This window comes from Pezoporus wallicus, unplaced genomic scaffold (genome assembly GCF_028554395.1).
Source record: "Pezoporus wallicus isolate ANWC-B61680 ecotype Strahan unplaced genomic scaffold, APGP_CSIRO_Pwel_v1 contig_1035, whole genome shotgun sequence".
In the NCBI taxonomy this organism is placed as follows: domain Eukaryota; kingdom Metazoa; phylum Chordata; class Aves; order Psittaciformes; family Psittacidae; genus Pezoporus; species Pezoporus wallicus.
This window is the reverse complement of record NW_026636811.1, coordinates 2,165,838-2,185,693: the sequence shown is the minus strand read 5'-3', so window position 1 is coordinate 2,185,693 and position 19,856 is coordinate 2,165,838. Positions and strand designations below refer to the sequence as shown.

The 19,856-nt window shown below is 42.9% G+C and overlaps 1 protein-coding gene across 2 annotated transcripts in view; it reads right to left on the bottom strand.

Moving 5' to 3' along the window:
- Positions 1–19,856, bottom strand: part of TRABD2B (TraB domain containing 2B) — a 290,814-nt gene that overhangs the window by 17,157 nt on the left and 253,801 nt on the right. For both annotated transcript variants that reach the window (XM_057401807.1, XM_057401805.1), the window contains exon 6: positions 4,217–4,486. In XM_057401807.1, the coding sequence (XP_057257790.1) occupies positions 4,217–4,486 (270 nt within the window). The remainder of the gene's footprint in view (positions 1–4,216; positions 4,487–19,856) is intronic.

The window sequence follows — 19,856 nt, the reverse complement described above, 5'->3', positions numbered from 1 at the left end:
GGCTATCAGAGAAATGCCATTTCCAATGACAGAGGGAATTCATTTTGCTTCTTACTAATGGTAGGTTTTGCAGGGCTAAGCTTACCTCTGGGACAAGAATTTCTTTTCTCTTCAGATAACAATTATTTTCCTTTAATTTCTTTCCCATGTAAGTGAAGCATCTGTGTGTCCTCACTGTCTTTCCAAACACCATCTTCACACAAATCTCTTCCTCAGAAGCAGGAATGCACCTCTGAATTTGCCTGTTATATCCTCTCTAATTCTTTATTCCCACCACTGTATTTCTCTCTTTTCTATCTCCTAGATGTCATTGCTCATTCCAAACCTCACACCACCTGAGACACCCTCCCAGTTACTAACTTCTCTCCCTCCCTAATGGCCTCATAAGCTGTAATGCTCTACCCCAGCTGTTCTTCTGGTCTGGTTTTGCTTGGAGCCTTAGACCGTTTGCCTGCTAGAACAAAGGTGCAATCCTGATCCTTTCCTCACGGACTACTCTGAAGCATCACAGACATTTCTCTATTCTTCCAATTAACTGAGCAGCTCATCCTAAAAAGCCAGTGAATGATCTGTAATTAATTATTTATATTACAAGGGGAAGCTCAGCTAACACAGAGTCAACAGGAACAGTAACACACTGTGTATGCCAAACTGCAGCCTTTTAGCCCAAGGGTTTTGCCTCCCCTCCCTGCTGCCCCAGCTGGCTTTTGGCTACAGGAGCTACCTTGGGTTTAAGTTTTGTCTAAGTTCAAATTCCTCCCAAAGACAGACTTCAGATCTGCATATTTCTGCAAAACCAAGTAGTTAAAGAAAAAAGTCCCACTCCTTGGAACCTCCCATTTAATTCTGATTCTTGAAAAACTATTTCAAAAACAAACTGCAGCCAGGCAGGACTTACTTGTTCATTTTGTTTAGATTTTGGGGGAAGGAGGCAGAAGGGAGAGGAAACCACACATTTCATCAGCATTTTTTATTTTCTAATAGCCTTCAGTGTAGCCGATTACCCAGGAGATCAGCAAATTGTAGCTCTGTCAAAGACGGGGAGAAGACAGAGCAGAGGCTTTCTCATCCTCCGCAGCAGTACTAACCCTCCAACACACAAATCTAAACACCAAGCACTCGGGGGTGCCAACTCAAATGCCTCAGCTGTTAAGACAGAACAAAAAGGAAAGGACAATCTCCAAGGTATAGCTGAAAGTAAATACTAATAATGATGTGTGACATTAAATGATGACTCATTTTTCACGAGGCCATTTCAGATTGTAGCTATAACCTCAGATCAGACCCGAACAACTCTGTGAGCTGAAGTCTTAGTGGAACCATTAATTATGGATTTCCTGCCTTTTATAGGTTGGAGTCAGACCTTTGATGTTCCTTTAAAATTGTTCTCCCTTGTTCATTTCCTTTGTTTCTGTGTTGGTAGCTTGAAAAAACACCCCAAGATTTCCATGGAAGTGTATGAGATAGCCCAGAAATGCAGAGTCTATAAAAGCCCTGCAATTCATGGCTCATAAAGTCCTCTAATCCACGGTCAATAAAGCTTTGGAAAAGAGCTGTATGAACCACAGTCCTTTCACAGCTCAATGAGGTTCATAGAAGAATCAATAATCTGGTTTAAATTCACCTGGATTTGTCCTCCACCTGTATATTTCTCTTTGACTTTTCAGATTGAAAGGCAGTTCAAACAGATGAATTCCGGAGACCTCACATAGAAACTAAGCTGCAGCTTTCACACAAAAGCCATACAATGACCTAAATCTCTCCCTTTTGTCTCAAAGGTGAGTAAGTTTCAAGTGACAACAAGTGAGTTTAGGAAACTCAACCTGGAAGAAGAACCATTTGAGAATATGGGACCATAGCTCAAGGTAATACTATATGCAGAGACCTCAGTCCATCTACCACATGGGGGACCCCAATTTAAATGTACGCAAATGCACAATGGATCTATGGACAGGCCAGAGAGTGAACTTCTAGTACACCAATTACCCATCAAGAATCTCACTGTTGAGTGCTGGTGAGCATTGTTGAGGCAACACAACACAAGTTCACATGCGCAGGTATCACTCCATTGCCCATATTATTAGCCGTCCTAGCTGTTTGCTCCTCAGAATGATCACGCTACAAAGCCTGGTGACAGGCTCACATTTCTGCTCTTTTCTTGCCAATCAGAAAGGAACCAGTTAGAGAGAGATCACTGTTTATTGTCTTGTGCAAGGTCCAGCTTGCAATTAATGCTGATGAAACCCAACTGCCAAAAGCACAATATGCGGCAGCTGGTTTATGAAAGTTGAGACCCCATCCAATTTATGGGGAAACCAGAGCTGGTTGTGAGCGTCTGATTTAGCTGAACAGTTTGTATTTTTTGTTTTGTTTTGTTTCCAGGAAAACACCAGAAGTTACTCCAGAACTGTAGAATCACTAAAACCATCTGAAAGCACTAAGGCAGACTTCCCTTCTTCCAGCCTTTCCTCATTTCTAGGCCTGTGATCTTGTACTAATATCTCCCTGGGATCTTTCAGCAAGGCAGGTGACACACAGTGTCTGGTTCATCACCCGCGTTGTGGGAGCAGAAACTTACATTTCCTTATCCCAGTCTCCACCCTTGTGAAATGGAAGTAGAGGGATTAAAGGTTTTGATTCAGATGAAATCTCACAGGAGCACAGCACATAATTTAACTCTAACTGGGGAACTACTCTTTCAGATACTTTTCCTAGGGACATTTCTTACTGAACTAAAACCAGCATAAGGCATAAAAGTCCACCAAAGCTATACAAGCACCACTGCTTTAAGCCCCCGGCTGCACATTTCCACAGCTATATCAGGCACAATATCCAGTATCATCTCTGGCTGGATAGGACAGGTGCAAGAGGATTGCCCCTAACTGCCAGGCTTCCACCAGATCTACTTAAGCATCACACTTGCATGACATGTATGGTGAGCTGGACCAGACGCCCATGTGAAATGCGGGGACATCGTGGGACACCACGACTTAGCAGCCCCCAGGCAGAAGCAAGGTAGAGAAGTCCCTCAAGGCAATCAACTACGTTGAACTAAATTCATTCATACTTAAACATCCTCTGCGGAGAGGATTCAACCACTGAACACAATCTGGGAACAAAACACACAAAACCTTCTTACCAAGGCTGGCGTTAGCCTCAGAAATTGCCTTACTATGTTAAGATAGTAACTTACCTCAACCCTTACCTCACTCATCCTGAGAATACAAAAAACTCTCTCAAAAAAAGTGAGGCAACTTCTCCATTAAAAAGAATGAATTAAAAAAAAAAAATAAATCCCCAAACACAATAATGTGGAATTTTTTCCTTAGCAAAGGGAGATGCCTTTGAGATTTGCCTTCCTTTCACTAGCAAGGAATTTAGGTGCTGTGAAAACGGGAATAACAGCAATGCTCAAAGACAATCATTGCATATACAGGCGAGCAGCCAGTTCCCAATAGGTTATTTATTCCTTTAACCTGTTAGGCTGTTTATCTGCCCATGACTCAGCCTGAATAAAGGCACTAAGAGCTTCCCCAGTTTTAGAGGTGGGAGAATAAGTTGCCCAGGAATCCTAAAAGCACACATCGAGAATCCCTGGTCAAACATGAAGGCTTTTATTCAAACACTGAATGGGAATTTTTAACCTTGCACCAAGATTGGAATGGCCATGGAAACATGCCTACCTCCATTCTCTTCACACAGAAGCCCGAGAGAAGTACTTAATTTTGCCTCAGCTTCCTGTTTTCAATGCAGTTTGAGATGTTAAAACATTTCAGCCCCAGATCACAGTTAATATTGAAAGTCAGGTATATCAACAGAATGTTAAAGAATCCCAGGTTGAAAAATGGGCAAATCTTTGGGCTGAAAGCTGACAGCAAAGACTGCAAAATAATTACTGTAAGAAAGAGGCGAGCACAGAATATTTTCCATTGCAATTTTTTTCCTGTTTTTACTCTGACAAATCTTTGTTTCTGTATATTTTAAATATTCTAAGCAATAGCATTTTTTTTTCTTTTACTTTTAGACCAAATGTGCCCAGCAGCGTTCTACTTAGCTCTTCATTAGGCTCCAAAACCATCACCTCACTCCCTGTCTTTCCCATTCAGCCTTTTGTTAATCCTCCTTATGATCTAATCACCAAGAGCTGGGATCTGTAAAGAGCAACCAGTTAGGAGACAGCAGGAAGAGGACAGGGTCCATAAAGGTTATAACTCACCTGTCTTCTATCCGAACCCAGAGGTCATTGAACTGCCTCTGGCGATGGTGTTTGTGCTGCTTCTTGTGCCATTTCTTCTGTCTGCCAAACTCTTCCAGCTGACTGATGCTATCTGGCAACAGGAGGTGAGGAGACAGGCTGTCTTCTTCATCCATCTGCAGTGGCTTCAGGGAAGGAGATGTCAGTGGGACCTGCTCAGATAGCTGGACAGCGGGCAGGGCTGTTGCTGAGGACCCTTCCAAGGCTGGGCTTGTCTTTGTCATCCTGGAACTGCAAAAGACAACATTTAAACATTTGATGAGTGAAGCATCATGCTAAGAAAACTGGAAAGCAGAGGACTACACTCCTTGGTGAGTGCTAAGAAGGTATACAAGGAGAAAGGCTTTTGCTTTGGGCATCAACTAAAGACAACGGTGGCATTTCCTAGCAAGCTTTCAAGCAAACACTAAACTGAAAAAAAGAGGGGAAAAGCAGTTGATATGCTATTGTTTTCCGACATTTTCATTACTTCTTACAGGCTTGAGAGTCCGTGTTAGGCATCAATGTTACCTCCCTCACTGGGCTGAAGGTTAAATGGCAGAACTGTGACTCTGAGGGGAACAGGTACCTTAACAGAAGCAGATCTTATAGAATCATTGAATAGTTAGGGTTGGAAAGGACCTTAAGATCATTGAGTTCCAATCCCCCACCATAGGCAGGTACGCCTCACACTAAAACACATCACACAAGGCTCTGTCCAAACCAGCCCTGAACATCTCAAACTGATGAGATAATATTAGTTCCTTTTTCTTTTTCAACTTTGGATATCATCTGTGGAAAACAAGTAATTGTTTTGACTGCAGCAATAATTATGCTTGTTCATCTGAATTAGGAGTGGTGACAGGGAAGCTCGGGCTGATGACAGAAGTATGGTCTAGTAGCTAGGCTGCCAGGATAGGATATGTGAAATCTGAACTCTAGCATATTTTGTACAATGAAGAAATGAAGCAGAAAAGATGGTCAATGACTTGTCCACAGACACCTTGAAGCAATACTGCCAGAGCCATTCACTCCTGTCTGAAACACTACCATACCGCCTCTTGCATCTGAGTGGGACTATGCAGAAAAAGCCCTTTACATTGTTTTAATCTTCTAGAGTTTCACTAGTTTTAGAAAAAGCCAGTAAAAACACTCTCCTTTGATATGGGGTCATGTGATACATGTGACATGTACCATAGATACGTATACACATAGATACAGAGATCCATGTTACATTTGTGAGCTAAGATATCTGAAACAAGACTCTATCAAACCACTACTGACACAGTGATTCCTTCCCAAACTTCAACAGACGTTCCTGTTTGGTCTTTATTCCAAGAGAGAAACTTCTGTCCCTGGCATGGCCCAGGGAGTTGTAGGTACAGAAAATGGAAGAGAATTAATAGGTAAAATGAAGCTGTGGTCTGCAGAACTATTTCTATTACATGGATGCTATGACTTTAATGACAGAAACAATTAAAAGACACGTGAAAAGTTTTGCCTCCTGAGTGAAACCAGGAAGACATTTTAATGAAAAAGTAATAAAAAACCTAAACTTCACTGGTGACAATGTACAAAATGTGCTACAAGTGAAACCACATGTTTCACTTATGGAACATTTTGTTCTCTTCCAAAAAAAATCACATCTAGTACTAACGGCAGCTTTTCTTCTTTTTCATTGTTTCTGAAGTCCACTACAATAGCAGTTAAGATGGTCATCTCTAGTTCCACTGCATCATGTTTCACCCAAAGCTCCTGCCAATAGCTACTGATAATTAATCGTTGCTACTATGAGAATTACTGGCAAAAACTACAGTAATTTCGTTATTTGTAGCCAACATTAGTGAAATTCTTCAGAGATTGTATGACAGATAGAGAAAAGAAAGATGCTTATTCAAACGAATTCTAAATTCTCCAAGGTTGCTTATGTTAATAAAAGACACGAGAAAATCCCGTATTTTTCCTCTTTTCCCAAGCTTTCAGACTCTCCGTGTGTCCTTTTCAAATTCCTTCATACTGCATGCTCTATTTTACACCACAGAGATCTGCTGTTTCTAGTTTTCTTAATCCATTAAGACTTTCTTCCATGATTGATGTCAAGGATGAGTTTTCACCACTGCAGCAACCTTGAGAGATCTTGGTAGTCTCCAAAGCCTTCAAGACAACTTAGGCTGTGACACAGGCTCCTGGCTGAAGCAAAGCCAACTCCAGACTCATGTAAAAGGAAAGGCCCCCATAGCTTTGCACTGGGTGGGTCCCTCAGGCCACAGCAGACAGTTCTTAACCCTTATCCAGCCAGTTTAGCGGTGCACTTAGCAGTCCTGGGGTAACAGTGGGACTTGATGATCTTAAAGGTCTTTTCCAACCCCATCGATTCTATGATTCCATGATGGTGGATCAGTGAAGTCCCAACATGCATATGCTGCCATTTAGCAGCTTGGGAGGTAACACAGTGTGAATTTGGATAGCGCAGGTTAGGCAGGTAGGAAGGACCTGAACAAACATCTACAAACTCCATGTGGGTAACTGCAATGGCAGCAGGCAGCGACGCATGGCAAGAAGGTGTCAGCCTGATTGCCTGCTGCACTTATGCCAAAGCAAAGGGAATACAAGCTGGTTGATGCTGCCCAAAGGCAGCTTTGTTCTGGTATTCAGATCCTCCTGCAACCCAGCATCCATCTGCCAGCTGGGGAGATGAGCACTATCCTGGCCACAAGGCTGTGGTGGGCAGAAACATGTTAAGAAAGCAAGAGAATGAAGCAGACGTGAGAGCTCAAAGTAGACAAACAATGTGATCAACACAGATAAAACCGTGCTGTTATGAAGATTTCTGTTTCTAGTGACTTTCTTCTCTTGCCACCGAAAGTGTGCCTCATATTCTGAGCAGTCAGTAACTCCCTGAGACACTGAAGGTAGGAGCAGCCCCTAGGTCAGTCCACATCTGCCAGCTCAACACTGGGGCCACCATTTGGTTGAATGGTCTTAGAGACATCTGAACACGTACTTTCCCCCTTTAACACCTACTATTTTGTTACATGTGTTTACCTTGCTCTCAGCTCCCAGTAAACTGGAACCAGTAGAAAGGTGTTTTTATGGGTTGAGATTTTAGAAACCACTTAAGACGACTGGCAGCTCACTTCTTATTAAAATTAATGAGTTTGGGCATCAAAATCCCAGTGGTGGCTTTGAAAGCTTCTAGCTTAATTGTTTCCACTACCATCACATGAGCCACAGGTTGTAAACTTGATATTTCAGAACATTCTTTGGGAAGAGAATAAATAAACACTGCAGAAACGTTAAAATGTTGTAACCTAAAGAGGGTTATAAACTAACCACTTGTACTTTAGAACCGATGCATTGGGAATAGCTCCACTGTGGCAACTGCATATTACATTTAGTTGATACTTGTTCCATTATTCCTGTACTACTAGTAATTACCCCAAGACCTAGGAGGGACTGTTGAAGTCTGTAAGCTGATGTGTGCTTACTTCTTTCAAGGAAAAAAAAAAGCAAATTTAATGAAAACCGATTAAATATATCTGTGGACGTGGTTGTTTTCGAATCTGATCATCATCCTGCAGATATTCAACCAGAAGTGAACCCGAAACTCTTAATCTCACAGAATACTGGTATTTAGTCAAAAAATATTCTAAGAACACTTAAAGATTTTAACTCAAAGTAGAGTAACTCAAAGTAAAGTTTCTACCAGAAGACAACTTTCCCATTGATTTCAATACAAATATTATTACTGTAAAGGGCTTGAATTTATTAATATCCTAGATTTCTTCCACCCAAAGAAAAAGACAGAACCCACCCATCTACAATAGAATACCTGGACAAAAGATCTCCTTTTGTGTTAAGCTTTACTGTGAGATTCAATTGATCATTTCATGGACTATTTTGTGCCTTTCCTTCGGACTCAGTCTCAATGCACTCTGTTATTAGCACAGCTGCACTGTACGAAACCATGGGGATATAATACACTTTTTTTTCCCCACTCCTTCAATATTGCTGAGACAGCTTTTCAAGAGACATAGTTATTTTGAAAGCCAGAGAAAAAGTAGGGCTAGTTTTCAGTTTGCGAGGCCACAGTGCTGAAGAAAGAGTGAGAACGTACCACCTAGGTATCTTGGTCCAAGCAAAGATGTTGGAGATTTTTCATGAATAACTTGAAACAACTCCAGGCTTAGAGGTTCCACCCATTTTGAAATCTGTCATTCTCACACAGGGTGGTCTTTGAGAAACTAAAAGTATTTCAGGCCCTTAGGTAGGCTTTTCTCACTTCTGACCTTTATTTCCTTCCCTGGGATGCAGAGTTCTGCAAAACAAGTTCTCTAAAATAACAGAGTCCGCATGAGAAAACTTGGGAGTCTTAGCAAATACCCTATGTGGCTTGGTCCTAAGGTACAGAAAACAGTGAAAACAGGAAAACATTTATTCTTGCTAGTTCCTGAAAACACTTAATCCACAGACAAAGACACATGTGGTTTTGTTTCACTTCTGGTGAAATTTGCCATCCTTTTCTAAATCTTTTCAAGAACTAAAAGAACAAAACAAAACAAAACAGGCAAGAAGTTTAGGCTGAGCTCTATGCTCCATTAGGCTGTCTCCGCATTTCTCTCTTTGCTTTGTGGTCTCTAGTGTTGCCCTGCGCTGACACTGACAATAGAAAATTGACTCATCATCAGGATTTGCTAGGGTTATTGAGTGGATCTGGTCAGGAAAAAAGACATTAACATCATAAAGTCCTGTAATAGCTTCTTTTCATAATTCTCAGGCTTAAAATTGTACAGGTCCCACTTTCGTTCAACCCCAAGCCATGTGGCAGTCTGGCCATGCCTTTTGCCCATGCCCAGGCAAACATCTCCCTACCCCTCTCATCAGGTACCCAATTTCTGCAGCTTGGAGGGCTGTGACCATCTCTGAGCTTGACAACTTCCTCTGTAGCATGAATTAGGGCATCCATATTTCATTCCTGCTCTGAACAGCCCTTGCAAATCGCCTATCTTTCCACACCAATGGAGGCTAATGTGGTATTAACACTATGCCTTACACCACACCTTGTTCCCACCAACAGGGATTTTCCCAAACATTGGGAAAACAGTTCATTGACCATTATCTGAGGTGAGCATCAGGCAGGGCAGACCCCACTAACACCTCTGCTCACTGGCCCTACCTGAGTAATGCTAGTAACATTTGAGGTGAGAGCCAAATGGGCTTCAGGATGGCCAGGAATTTGCCCTTGCTTTAGCTCATGAGTCAGGACGTGCCTTTCCTGACCATACACATCTTCCACACAGCTAAATCATCAATTTAGTCCTTTCTTTTAGCACTCTTGCGGTAACGTTTCTGTTCCCTCAGATATGTGCAGAATCTTCTAAAATGCAACTTTGCCAATTTGTTATTTGCATCTTGCCTTTGTAGCGTGAGCAATGGAAAAGTTTAGCTCAGAAGACTGCCATGTTTTGAACGTGCTTCCAAGTACAGCAACATCACTGAGGTTTTTCTCTCTTCAGTTTTCAGAGCTGTCAGACAAGGAAAGATTTTGTTTCATCAAGAGAGAAGCTGTGGTGATAGTGAGGAATGTGTGATGTGGCAGCTTTATCCTCATGCCACTGTTCTTGGGATGCACCCGGATGACAGCCAGACACTAAGTTAGGAGCATCTTATTATAAACGGGTTTTCATAAATTCCAGTTTAGGAGTCTTTGTCAAGGCAGGAATTTGTCAGGCTGTTGTATGCATCCTTGCTTGCCTTGCCACAGGCCACAGAGACATCTGCTTCTTGCTTTTTTTCCCTTACACATCCCTCAGAGAGAGCAGTCATGCACACCCACAAGACGGGCACCAGAATGTCCTGTCTCACATGAAGTTTTACTTGTTTTTCCTCTTCTATGATAGGATGAAACTCACATTTTCAAAGCTCTTGGGAGAGCAGCAAACAAAGGGAGAACAGAAATCCAGGCAGGAATCCTAACCCACCCCAGAATAGCTTATAAGGCCTCTTGGATTTAGACCACCCTCTCCCACATAAGTAGGCGACACCAGTGCATACCACCAAGGAGTTCATCTCCTTCAAGATTAAAACGTATCTATGTATCTATATATAAATAAAAATATGTATATCTACATATAATATATATACACACACGCACATAATTTCTTTCCTACCAGAAAGATAGTAACTCCAAAGAAAAGACTAGAAAATTAGATTCTTCCCATACCTAACTTATCTGAGCTGCTTCAGGTAACTGCTGCAAATTACTGAGGATGAATTTGGGCTCTAGAGGCAGCAAAAGAGATTACCTGTGAAATGCCTGATTATTCACTCACCTGATTGGTTTAATTATCATGAGGTTACTTTATTTAGGATGCAGTTGCCTTCAGCCTGTGCACTGAAGTTAAAGCATTTCCATGTCTTAACAGAATTTGGAAACAACGTTGTTTTCTTGCATTTTTGCACCACAGTCAACTACATCTCATGAGCAGTTAAATTAGGTTAAGTGATTAAATTAGATTACAGTCCACCAAACTTGGATGATATCGCTGGACTCAGAATCCATGTCAGACTATTTATTTGGGAAGAATCACTGTTCAAGAACAAACTAACAATCACTGCTGTTAGTTTGGACGGGAATTTAGTCCTCAGCACATGCAAACCCTCAACTCTGTGCGTGAAGTGAAAAGCTTGTGAAGTCAAGATATTCCCATGGGTGGCGATGCTCTCCTTCCCAGTTTGAGAAACTATAAAATAAGAGAAGTAAAACTTTCATTGTCTATTCCAGTTCGTTAGAAGTGGAGCAGATCTAGGGCAAAGGATAAAAATGCAAGCTTTCTGCAACTGGAGCAGTTGAATTTGGTGAAAAAAAAAATAGGGCAGCAGTAACATTTATAACTTGGCATTTCCACATTTTCATATGAGTTCTTTGATGTCAGAAAACTCAAAATGCTTCATTTCAGCATTTGCTGAGCAAAGCTTCCAATTTCTTTTTCAGTGTTCTGTTTTCAAAGACTTAAATGCTACAAAGTGGCCTTTTTTGTTTAAAAACTGATCCCCTGCCTTCAAAAATGTCCTAAAAACGTTCCACTTCAGATTAGTCTGAAGTTACTTCCCCTTCTCAACTTTCTGGTTCAATTCCTGATCTGAATAATCCATTGTTCATGCACCTTTAGTGTAAACCGTGTAAACTGCACACTCCAGCCTCAGAAGATGGGCTGTACCACCAGAGGAATGATGGGTCAACCCTCCAAGTCTTGCTTCCATCTCCCATGTTAGTAGCAAATAAGATCCTTCTCTGCTCATGTCACACAAAGCCTCACCTCAGACTCTCTTCTGTTTTACTATCACCATACCAATTTAGTGATAACCTATTTCCACTTAGGTAGCTTGATTTAAGCAGAATATTCATAATACAGCTGCCTTTGGTGCCTCACTGTCGTATGAAAGTTGTACTTAAAGTTCCTTGGTCAGAATACCTATTGTATAAATCAAGATGGGCTCTTTTCTGCTCACGTCTCCTGGTTCAACATGGGAGCATGTAGCTATGCAGCATGGGTTTTGTTCTGCAAGTCTACCTCACAGAGGAAAGGGTTTCACATTCAAATTACAACTCCTGACTCCTGTACCACTGAAAGACCTGCCACATAATGCTAACTGAAATGTTTCAGTGACTTCTCATAAAGGTTTGAGTGCTGACTTTGCAATGAATTGGTAATATTTCTGCTTTTCCTCCTTGATTTTGGACAGAAACAAATATTGGAGTATCAGCATTACCTCTGGATTGGAAATCCTGACTTCTGTCCAAATTTGACAAGAACACTTAGGCTTTGTGATGAATATAAAGTGATGGCACTTCACCACAAAAGAAGATTTTAGGGTCGAATTTTCATTGAAATGGAGTATTTTCAAGCTTTATTCCACAGATTTTTTTTTTTCTGTTATTGCTTGAAAAGCATCAGTAACAGAGTAAATATATTACTCTTTCCTTTTAATAACTTTTTAATAAATGCATATATACTGCTTTAATAAAGAACATTGGGGGACTTATTACTGGGCAGTGTAATCTCCTTCCTCTTTCTAAGCTCTCTGATCTATGTTTCTTCGAGGTGATGTCATATTAATTATACACAGCAGATTTTTCAGGGGCTGGAAATTAACTTCCATCATCCAACAGGTTCTGTGAAGCATAAAATTCTTCTCCAGTTTGGCCCAATCTGCAACACTAAGTTTTTCAGGTCTAATTGGATGCTGGGGAGGGACTCTTCATTAGGGACTGTAGTGATAGGACAAGGGGTAATGGGTTAAAACTTAAACAGGGGACGTTTAGATTGGATATAAGGAAGAAGTTCTTTACTGTAAGGGTGGTGAGGCACTGGAAGGGGTTGCCCAAGGAAGTTGTGAATGCTCCATCCCTTGCGGTGTTCAAGGCCAGGTTGGACAGAGCCTTGGGTGACATGGTTTAGTGTGAGGTGTCCCTGCCCATGGCAGGGGGGTTGGAACTGGATGATCTTAAGGTCCTTTCCAACCCTAACTATTCTATGATTCTAATTGTGACATCTCCAAAGTTTTGGTCTGGCCTTAGGTTTTGGGCCACTTCTGATTCAACAGCGTATTTATAGTGGTTTGGGCAGTATCTGAGAAGCTGGACAATGGTGATAAAATGCCACCATCTCATCTCAGCAGTTACGATCTCAGACTCCAGAGACCAGAAAGCATGTGTGGGGCTGATCAAATCCTTCTTTTGCCTCAAGCTGCTACAATCAAACTAGAAATAATTATCAAAACTCGTTTCTCTCCTACTTTCCTTTTAAGTCGATGAAGCTTCTGATGTCTACAGCTCTCTGCTCCTCTCTAAGCACTGTCAGGTTTTGGGACACTGAGCTGCACAGCCATGTGTAAAGGCAGGCCTGCTAACTCAGCTGAAAACTATTCTTATCTCAGGGGTTGTTTTTCCCAAACCGTTCCTGATCTCAGTATCAGCACTGAAAAGAAAGTGAGGATTCATTTGTTCCATCGTATTAGTTGTCATCCAGACAGGATTCAAGATTAAGAAGCTGACTGACAACTCCTTCCATCCCCCAAGCTGGCTGCTCAGTTTTGATTCCACAGTAGAAGTACAGCTAATGCAACTGTTGTCTGTATCTCACTCGTTTGCAATCCAAATTGAATTGTGCTCCCAGTGTGCCTCCTTTGGGAACTGGTTTCTCTGCTGGATCCTCTGGAGAGAGAAACAACTGGAAGAGTCCATATTTTACATCACATCTTAAAAGTAAACTCTCACCAGAGACATCAGCTGAGCAAGGTACCAAACGCCTAACTTGAGGGACTAAAACCTTTTCACTGACTTACAGATTTAAGCCAAGGGCAGATTTACTCAGTGATGCCTGGCACTGTTTCCTTTGCTTCCCTCTGATGCTCTTGGAGCCAGGTCCTGGCAGAGATGAGATACTGGGTGGATCACAAATCTGTACAAGCATGGCAACTTGTCCTCCCTAAGTACCTTGTTCAGTCCAGGCTCTTACAATTGCAAGATGACAGATAACGTAGGCACATAAGTATCCGCTATCGCTAGAATGAGAGAGACACGGACCACTTAAACTCAGCAGCAGGCAGAAGTGTGGAACCAAAGAGCCATAAGAAGACCATGCCTGCAAGAGATCCCACATCTCTGTTACACCGAATCCACTTTTCCTCTGTGTAGCTGACACTGTAAAACATCTGATCTGCTTAGCCATTGATGGCTGCTGAGCTAAAATAAGGAACACAAAGCCTGCCTGCCTTTCTCCAAAATACTGTTATAGTCCATTGGCATTGTTTTTATCACAGAGGCTGAGTGTTTCCAAGTAAAGAACAAAACAGTTGTCAGAAACCCTATTCAGACAACACTTCAGCCTGTCTGTGGGCATTTTTTTACTGTGTGGTAGTGGACAAAGCCCTTAAAACATGATGAAGGCAGAAGAGTTCTTCCTCCAGACTCCACTTGCTTTAATATCTAATGCTGTTCTACCAACTCTAATGTTAATGGACTTTACATAATGTCTCTACATATTAGCCTGGTTTCACCTCAGTTCCCTCTCTGTACTAACTCATACTGATGAAACTGTATCAAATACTTATTTCTGTCTGACAAATCCATCCTTCATTAAAATTCTTCATTAATGAAACATGCACATTGTTACTGAAACCTTAAGGAAGAAAAGACAGGTTTTATATTCTCTTTTTTGGTTGTTAATTGAACCCTCTGAGATTAGACCTTGAACTACAGCTTGAATACCTAAGAGGCATCTGTGGCCACAAGAAAGATTGATTTTTAATGAACTCAGGCAAATCTCACTGACTAGTTACAAACAAGAAGGCCAAGGTCTGCTCCACAAGAAATATTTCTCCTTCATTGCAATGTCTATTGTTGTTATTGGTGCATTTAAGAATCCCAGAAATAAACTATACACACATTAAAGAACTCCGTCTCAGCTGCCTGATAAGTGAAGGGTATGAGCCGATGACAGATACATCCACAGCATCACGAGGACACAAGGACACAGCACAAAGTGAGAGCCTTTGCAGCCTCCCTCCCTGAAGTCTCCTTTAGAGATCATTGCAAAGGAGCTTTGGGGGTTCACCTGCTCCAAGGAGTTACCAACACAGCTAAAAACACAGGAGGAAGAGGAGGGTCTGCAAAAAGGCAGTGTTTCCTTCCTCCTGCATCTAACTGGTTAGAACTGGCCAAGAGGAGTCATGGAGATCCCCTTAGGTCCCCTACCTACAGCCTCTGCTGAGAAAAGGGGGAGGAGAATGATGGGCCTTTGGAGCAATTCTGGTGCCAGTCATGTTCCAATGGAAGAAAGGGAGGGCATATCTGTGCACAGCTACCAAGGGCTTTCTGCCAGCCCAGCACAAGAATTAGGCCAACTGCCTTCCTTGATCAGAGAGGTATCAAGACCCTCAGGTGCCCTTTGTGTAACTTCTGCAGATTTAATTTGTCAAGGGAAAATAATAAATCAGACTGGGGATCGGCAGTGATGGAAACCTTCACTGTGGGCGCTTTGTGAACAAGAACGACAAATGTCTCTTGTCACAAGCTTGAGCAGAGCCAACTTCTACATAAACTGTTTAGACAGACACACACACATGTACACAAACCCAGTGATTAAGCCCACAGCTCTCCTCCCATGAAGAGAACCCCGCATGGCAGTGAGTGAAACACCAGGAAAATGAAAACCACTTGTTCTGCTGCTCCCCAGAGCACAGTAAGTCACTTAGGAAGCCTCCTCTTCCTCCACTGTATGTGCATGTGTGTTTTCTTAGCCTGTGTTTTGTTTGTTGCTTGCCTGGAAATGCTTTATCCAAGCGCTGGTTGTTTGAGAGGGTATCACAGCCTAGTACTTGTAGCACTACCTAGGTACTGAAAAGCATTTAATATCACAAGTCTAACAGACGTCAGAGACTCATCAAAACTATGCCTGGCATCTGGCAGGGATCCTAGCAGTCACGTTAGCTTCTTATCGCTGCACAAAGCTGGAAACACCTTGAGAGTGACCAAACTAGGACTTCTGCTGAGGCAGTGCTGCAATGCAGCTCAAACTACAGAAAAGCCAGTATTTCTCTGCTAGCAGAGGGCTTTTGATGTCAAAATCATCCAATTCTCAGCATAATTGGGTAATTTAAAGTTGGGTTTTTTTAGCATACATTATTACAGTCAAGCGTCTTCTCTATTCACTGAGAGTGTGCCCTTCTACCAACCTCATGGGACCAGACTGTCTCTCCAACATGGCCCTGCACTGGAATACACACTTCATTTTCAAAGGGTCTGCAAGAGCAAGGGCTCAACATCTATGCTTGCAACCTTCAGTCAGCTTTTGCCACTGCTTCTTAATCCACACTGAGTATCATTCCTTGCTGGTTCTCTTGAAAAGACTCCATCTTTCAGTAAATACGGATTCCTCTCTGTCTCAGTCCACCTTCGACTGTAAGGGACAGGTTCACAGCACAGGTCAGGAGTTCTGCCATAGCCAAAAGGGCCCCTAGAACCCCATTTTCTGCTATGATTTCTGCACAGTAGAGCTGAATTTATGTTAGGGTCAAGACATAGAAAGCTCTTGACTTTCGTTTCTGCTGCTGTGGTCTAGCCTGGCAGCTAAGATCAACCCTGGATAGGTGATATCTCCATACCGCAAGCATGAGATTGACAGGCATGTACCAGGAGACACCAAGCCCAGAAACAGAAAGCCGATACAAATCTGGGCTTTCACTGGAAGCCGTTCCACACAGGAAACATCTGTACAAGAAAGTGCTGAAAGGAGTGGGTGAGCCTCAGGCACTGCAAAGGAGACTCAGATGACCTCTGCGTCATGCTCTGCGGTGGCTGAGATGCGTCTTGTGTATATTGAGAGCGGAGCATTGCCAGTGCTTTCACAGCTCCCCAGGCCTGAACGCTGCCCATCAAATCCCTACAGGGAAGGGATCACGCGGTGGTTTAGGGGTTAGTAATTTAAATAACACTAAAGTAGCTGTGCTGTCATAGTTTCCCCCAGGGAGTTAAAAGCTCTTTGTGCCATAGTTTTCCATCCACCCGCAGAGATAACTCCCCTCCTCACATGAAGACAGTGAGAAGAAATACAGCAAAGACTCAGAGATGCTGTCCTGGGGTAGGGCCACATAAGCACTGTGGACAGATAAGCGTGGTCCGGAGTGCAGAACTGCCACCCTATGCTGTTGAAACGCTGCCCATGTGAGATGTTTTAATTAAAACTGCAGAATGGTTCATCTGACTCATCTCTCTGCAATGAGAATGAACACTTGGGGCTGCCCCAGTAGGCCCACTGAGATTGAGATATTAATTCTGAACAGAAACACAAGATACTGAAGCAATGCTCTTTTCCTTAGCAAATGATGACATCCTGCATGCATGCCTGTCTGTCTCTCGGTTTTCTCCCTTCTCTAGTAAGACTTAATCTGACAGCCTCTTGTAACTGAGTTATCCTAAGCAACACAGAGCTCAAAAAAGAGTGCATGTCCTTATTTATATGAGAGTAAGCAGGAAGGAGTCAGGCTTTACGAGGAAACACTCATGTATGAGCTCAGCCTGTTCCTAGATACCAGTGCAACAAATAGAACGCCCATAGGATCCCTAGACCTCATCAGGTCTGCTGTTCACAGACTGCCCAGGGGTTTCTTGGAAAGGCAGGGGAGGTAGAGAGGGAGAGAAATGGGACAGTGCACCCCAACAGAGAAAACAGAAGAAAATGAGTTCCCAGATCCACCATCTCATTTCAAACACTTCTGGTTGCTTGTGCATTTCATTTGCTGCCTTTCACTGACTTCAGTGGGAACTGCTGACCATTCAGCTATGGTTGCTATCTGTATGAATGCTTGAATACATAGAAATTGCCCTAAATTCATGGCTGCGTTTGTAAAACAAACAAGCAAACAAACCCCCAGTTAATTCTGCTTTCTTTCAAGTCTATGTTGTTTCTCCTTGAGGGGGATGTTTCTAAAATTGCCTCTGGGATTTAAAACCTCAGTGCCTGCTAAATGTCAGTGGAAGTTGTGCTTCCCCGTTTCATTTGCAATGTAAAACCTAATCTACATATGAGTTTGATACACATACAAAATTCTCATTTAACATTAGCAAGAAACCACATGTTTCTAGGGAAGAAACATGTCACAAACACAAAGGAAGGTTTGCTTTGACAAAATGGTAGCAAAAAACCAGTATGTGCATGTATTGACTACCTGTCGACGAGCGGAATGACCTGCTCCTCCTGGAAAGAGGTATTCAGCCTAGGTAGCATTATGGAGGGAGAAAAGAGGCACCCAACAAAACCATGTGTGCACGCAAATGGGAATCAGAAGTGAGGACACAACAAGGCCCTTCAGATCTGCATCTACTAGGATGGGAGAAGCATAGGAAGAGTCACCCACTGACCTGGACCAAAACACCACCAGTATTACCCTGGTTTTAGAGAGCCTTGATTCTTAGCACTGCTTATTTTAGAAAACAGCTTTTTCTCTCTAAAGTTCATGCAGGGACTTCTGGATCTTCCTTGTGCTGGAATGTGATGCCTTTACTCTGTGGGTTTTACGAATAATTCCTTTAAAATGGCTTAAAATGATGTAAAATGCAACAAATGCCAGCAATGTTACAACCTAAACCCACTACAGCAGCAGAGGTTTACTGCTCTCCTTGTAGAATCATAGAATTGGTTGGAAAAGACCTTTAAGACCATCAAGTCCAACTGTTAACCTGGCACTGCCAAGTCTACCGCTAAATCGTGTCTGCAAGTGCCACATCTACATGTATTCTAAATACATCCATGGATGGCAACTCAACCACCTCCATGGGCAGCCTGTTCCAATGCTTTGCAACCTTTTGGTGAAGGAATTTTTCCTAATATCCAATCTAGACCTCTCCTGGAGCAACTTGAGGCTGTTTCGTCTTATCCTATCCCCTGTTACTTGGTAGAAGAGACCAACCACACCTTGCTCCATCTTCCTTTCCAGTAGTGGTATACAGCAACAAGGTCTCCCCTGAGTCTCCTTTTCTCCAGACTAAACACCCCCAGGTTCCTCAGCTGCTCCTCAATAACACTTGTGCTCCAGACCCTTTACCACCTTTGCTTCCCTTTTCTGGCCCCACCTCAACGTCTTTCTTGTAGTGAGGGGCCCAGGACTGAATGCAGGATTTGAGGTGTGATCTCACCAGTGCGCAGTACAGTGGGATGATCACTGCCCTGGCCCTGCTGCCACACTATGTCTGATACAGGCCAGGATGCTGTTGGCTTTCTTGACTGCCTGGGCACAAGCTGGCTCATGTTCAGCTCCATCAATCAGCACCCTCAGGTCCTTTTCCATCAGGCAGCTTTCCAGCCACTCTTCCCCAAGCCTGCAGCATTGTGTGGGGTTTTTGTGGCCCAACTGCAGCAGCTGGCACTCAGACGTGCAGAACCTCATACCACTGGCCACAGCCCATCGATCCTGCCTGTCCGGAGCCCTCTGCAGAGCCTTCCTACCCTTCACCAGATCCAACGCTCCCACCCAGCTTGGTGTCATCTGGGAACTTACGGAGGGTGCACTCAATCCTCTCATCCAGATCATTGATAAAGATAGTAAACAGAGCTGGCCCCAATCCTAGCCTTGGAGAACACCCCTTGTGACCAGCTGCCAATTGGATTTAACTCCATCCACCACCACTCTTTGGGCTCAGCCATCCAGGCGGTTTTTTACCCAGCAAAGAGTAAACCCGTCCAAGCCATGAGCAGCCACGTAAGTTTGTTTCAGCTAGCGATGTTTTCTTTCCCCTTCCGAAATCAGAAGGAGACAATACCACAAAAGTATTTGAGATCCATGTGAACCTTGTTTAGCCACTGTGGATTGGGATTTACATTCCAGGGGTATAATGAACCCAAGAGATGCAAAGATGTGGGCACAAGCTGTTATTAAACCCTTGCAGATTATCCCAGTCTCACTCAATAATTTAGCCTTTTCTTAACGATGCTGGCATGTACATGAACTCTATCCTTTTGCAAAGCTCAATGCCAAGAGAATCCAACAACTTTGCAGAGGCTGAGCAGCAGCCCAGTGTAGTCCCTTGTGTTAGAGCTCTGGACAAGCCGTATCGTTTTTC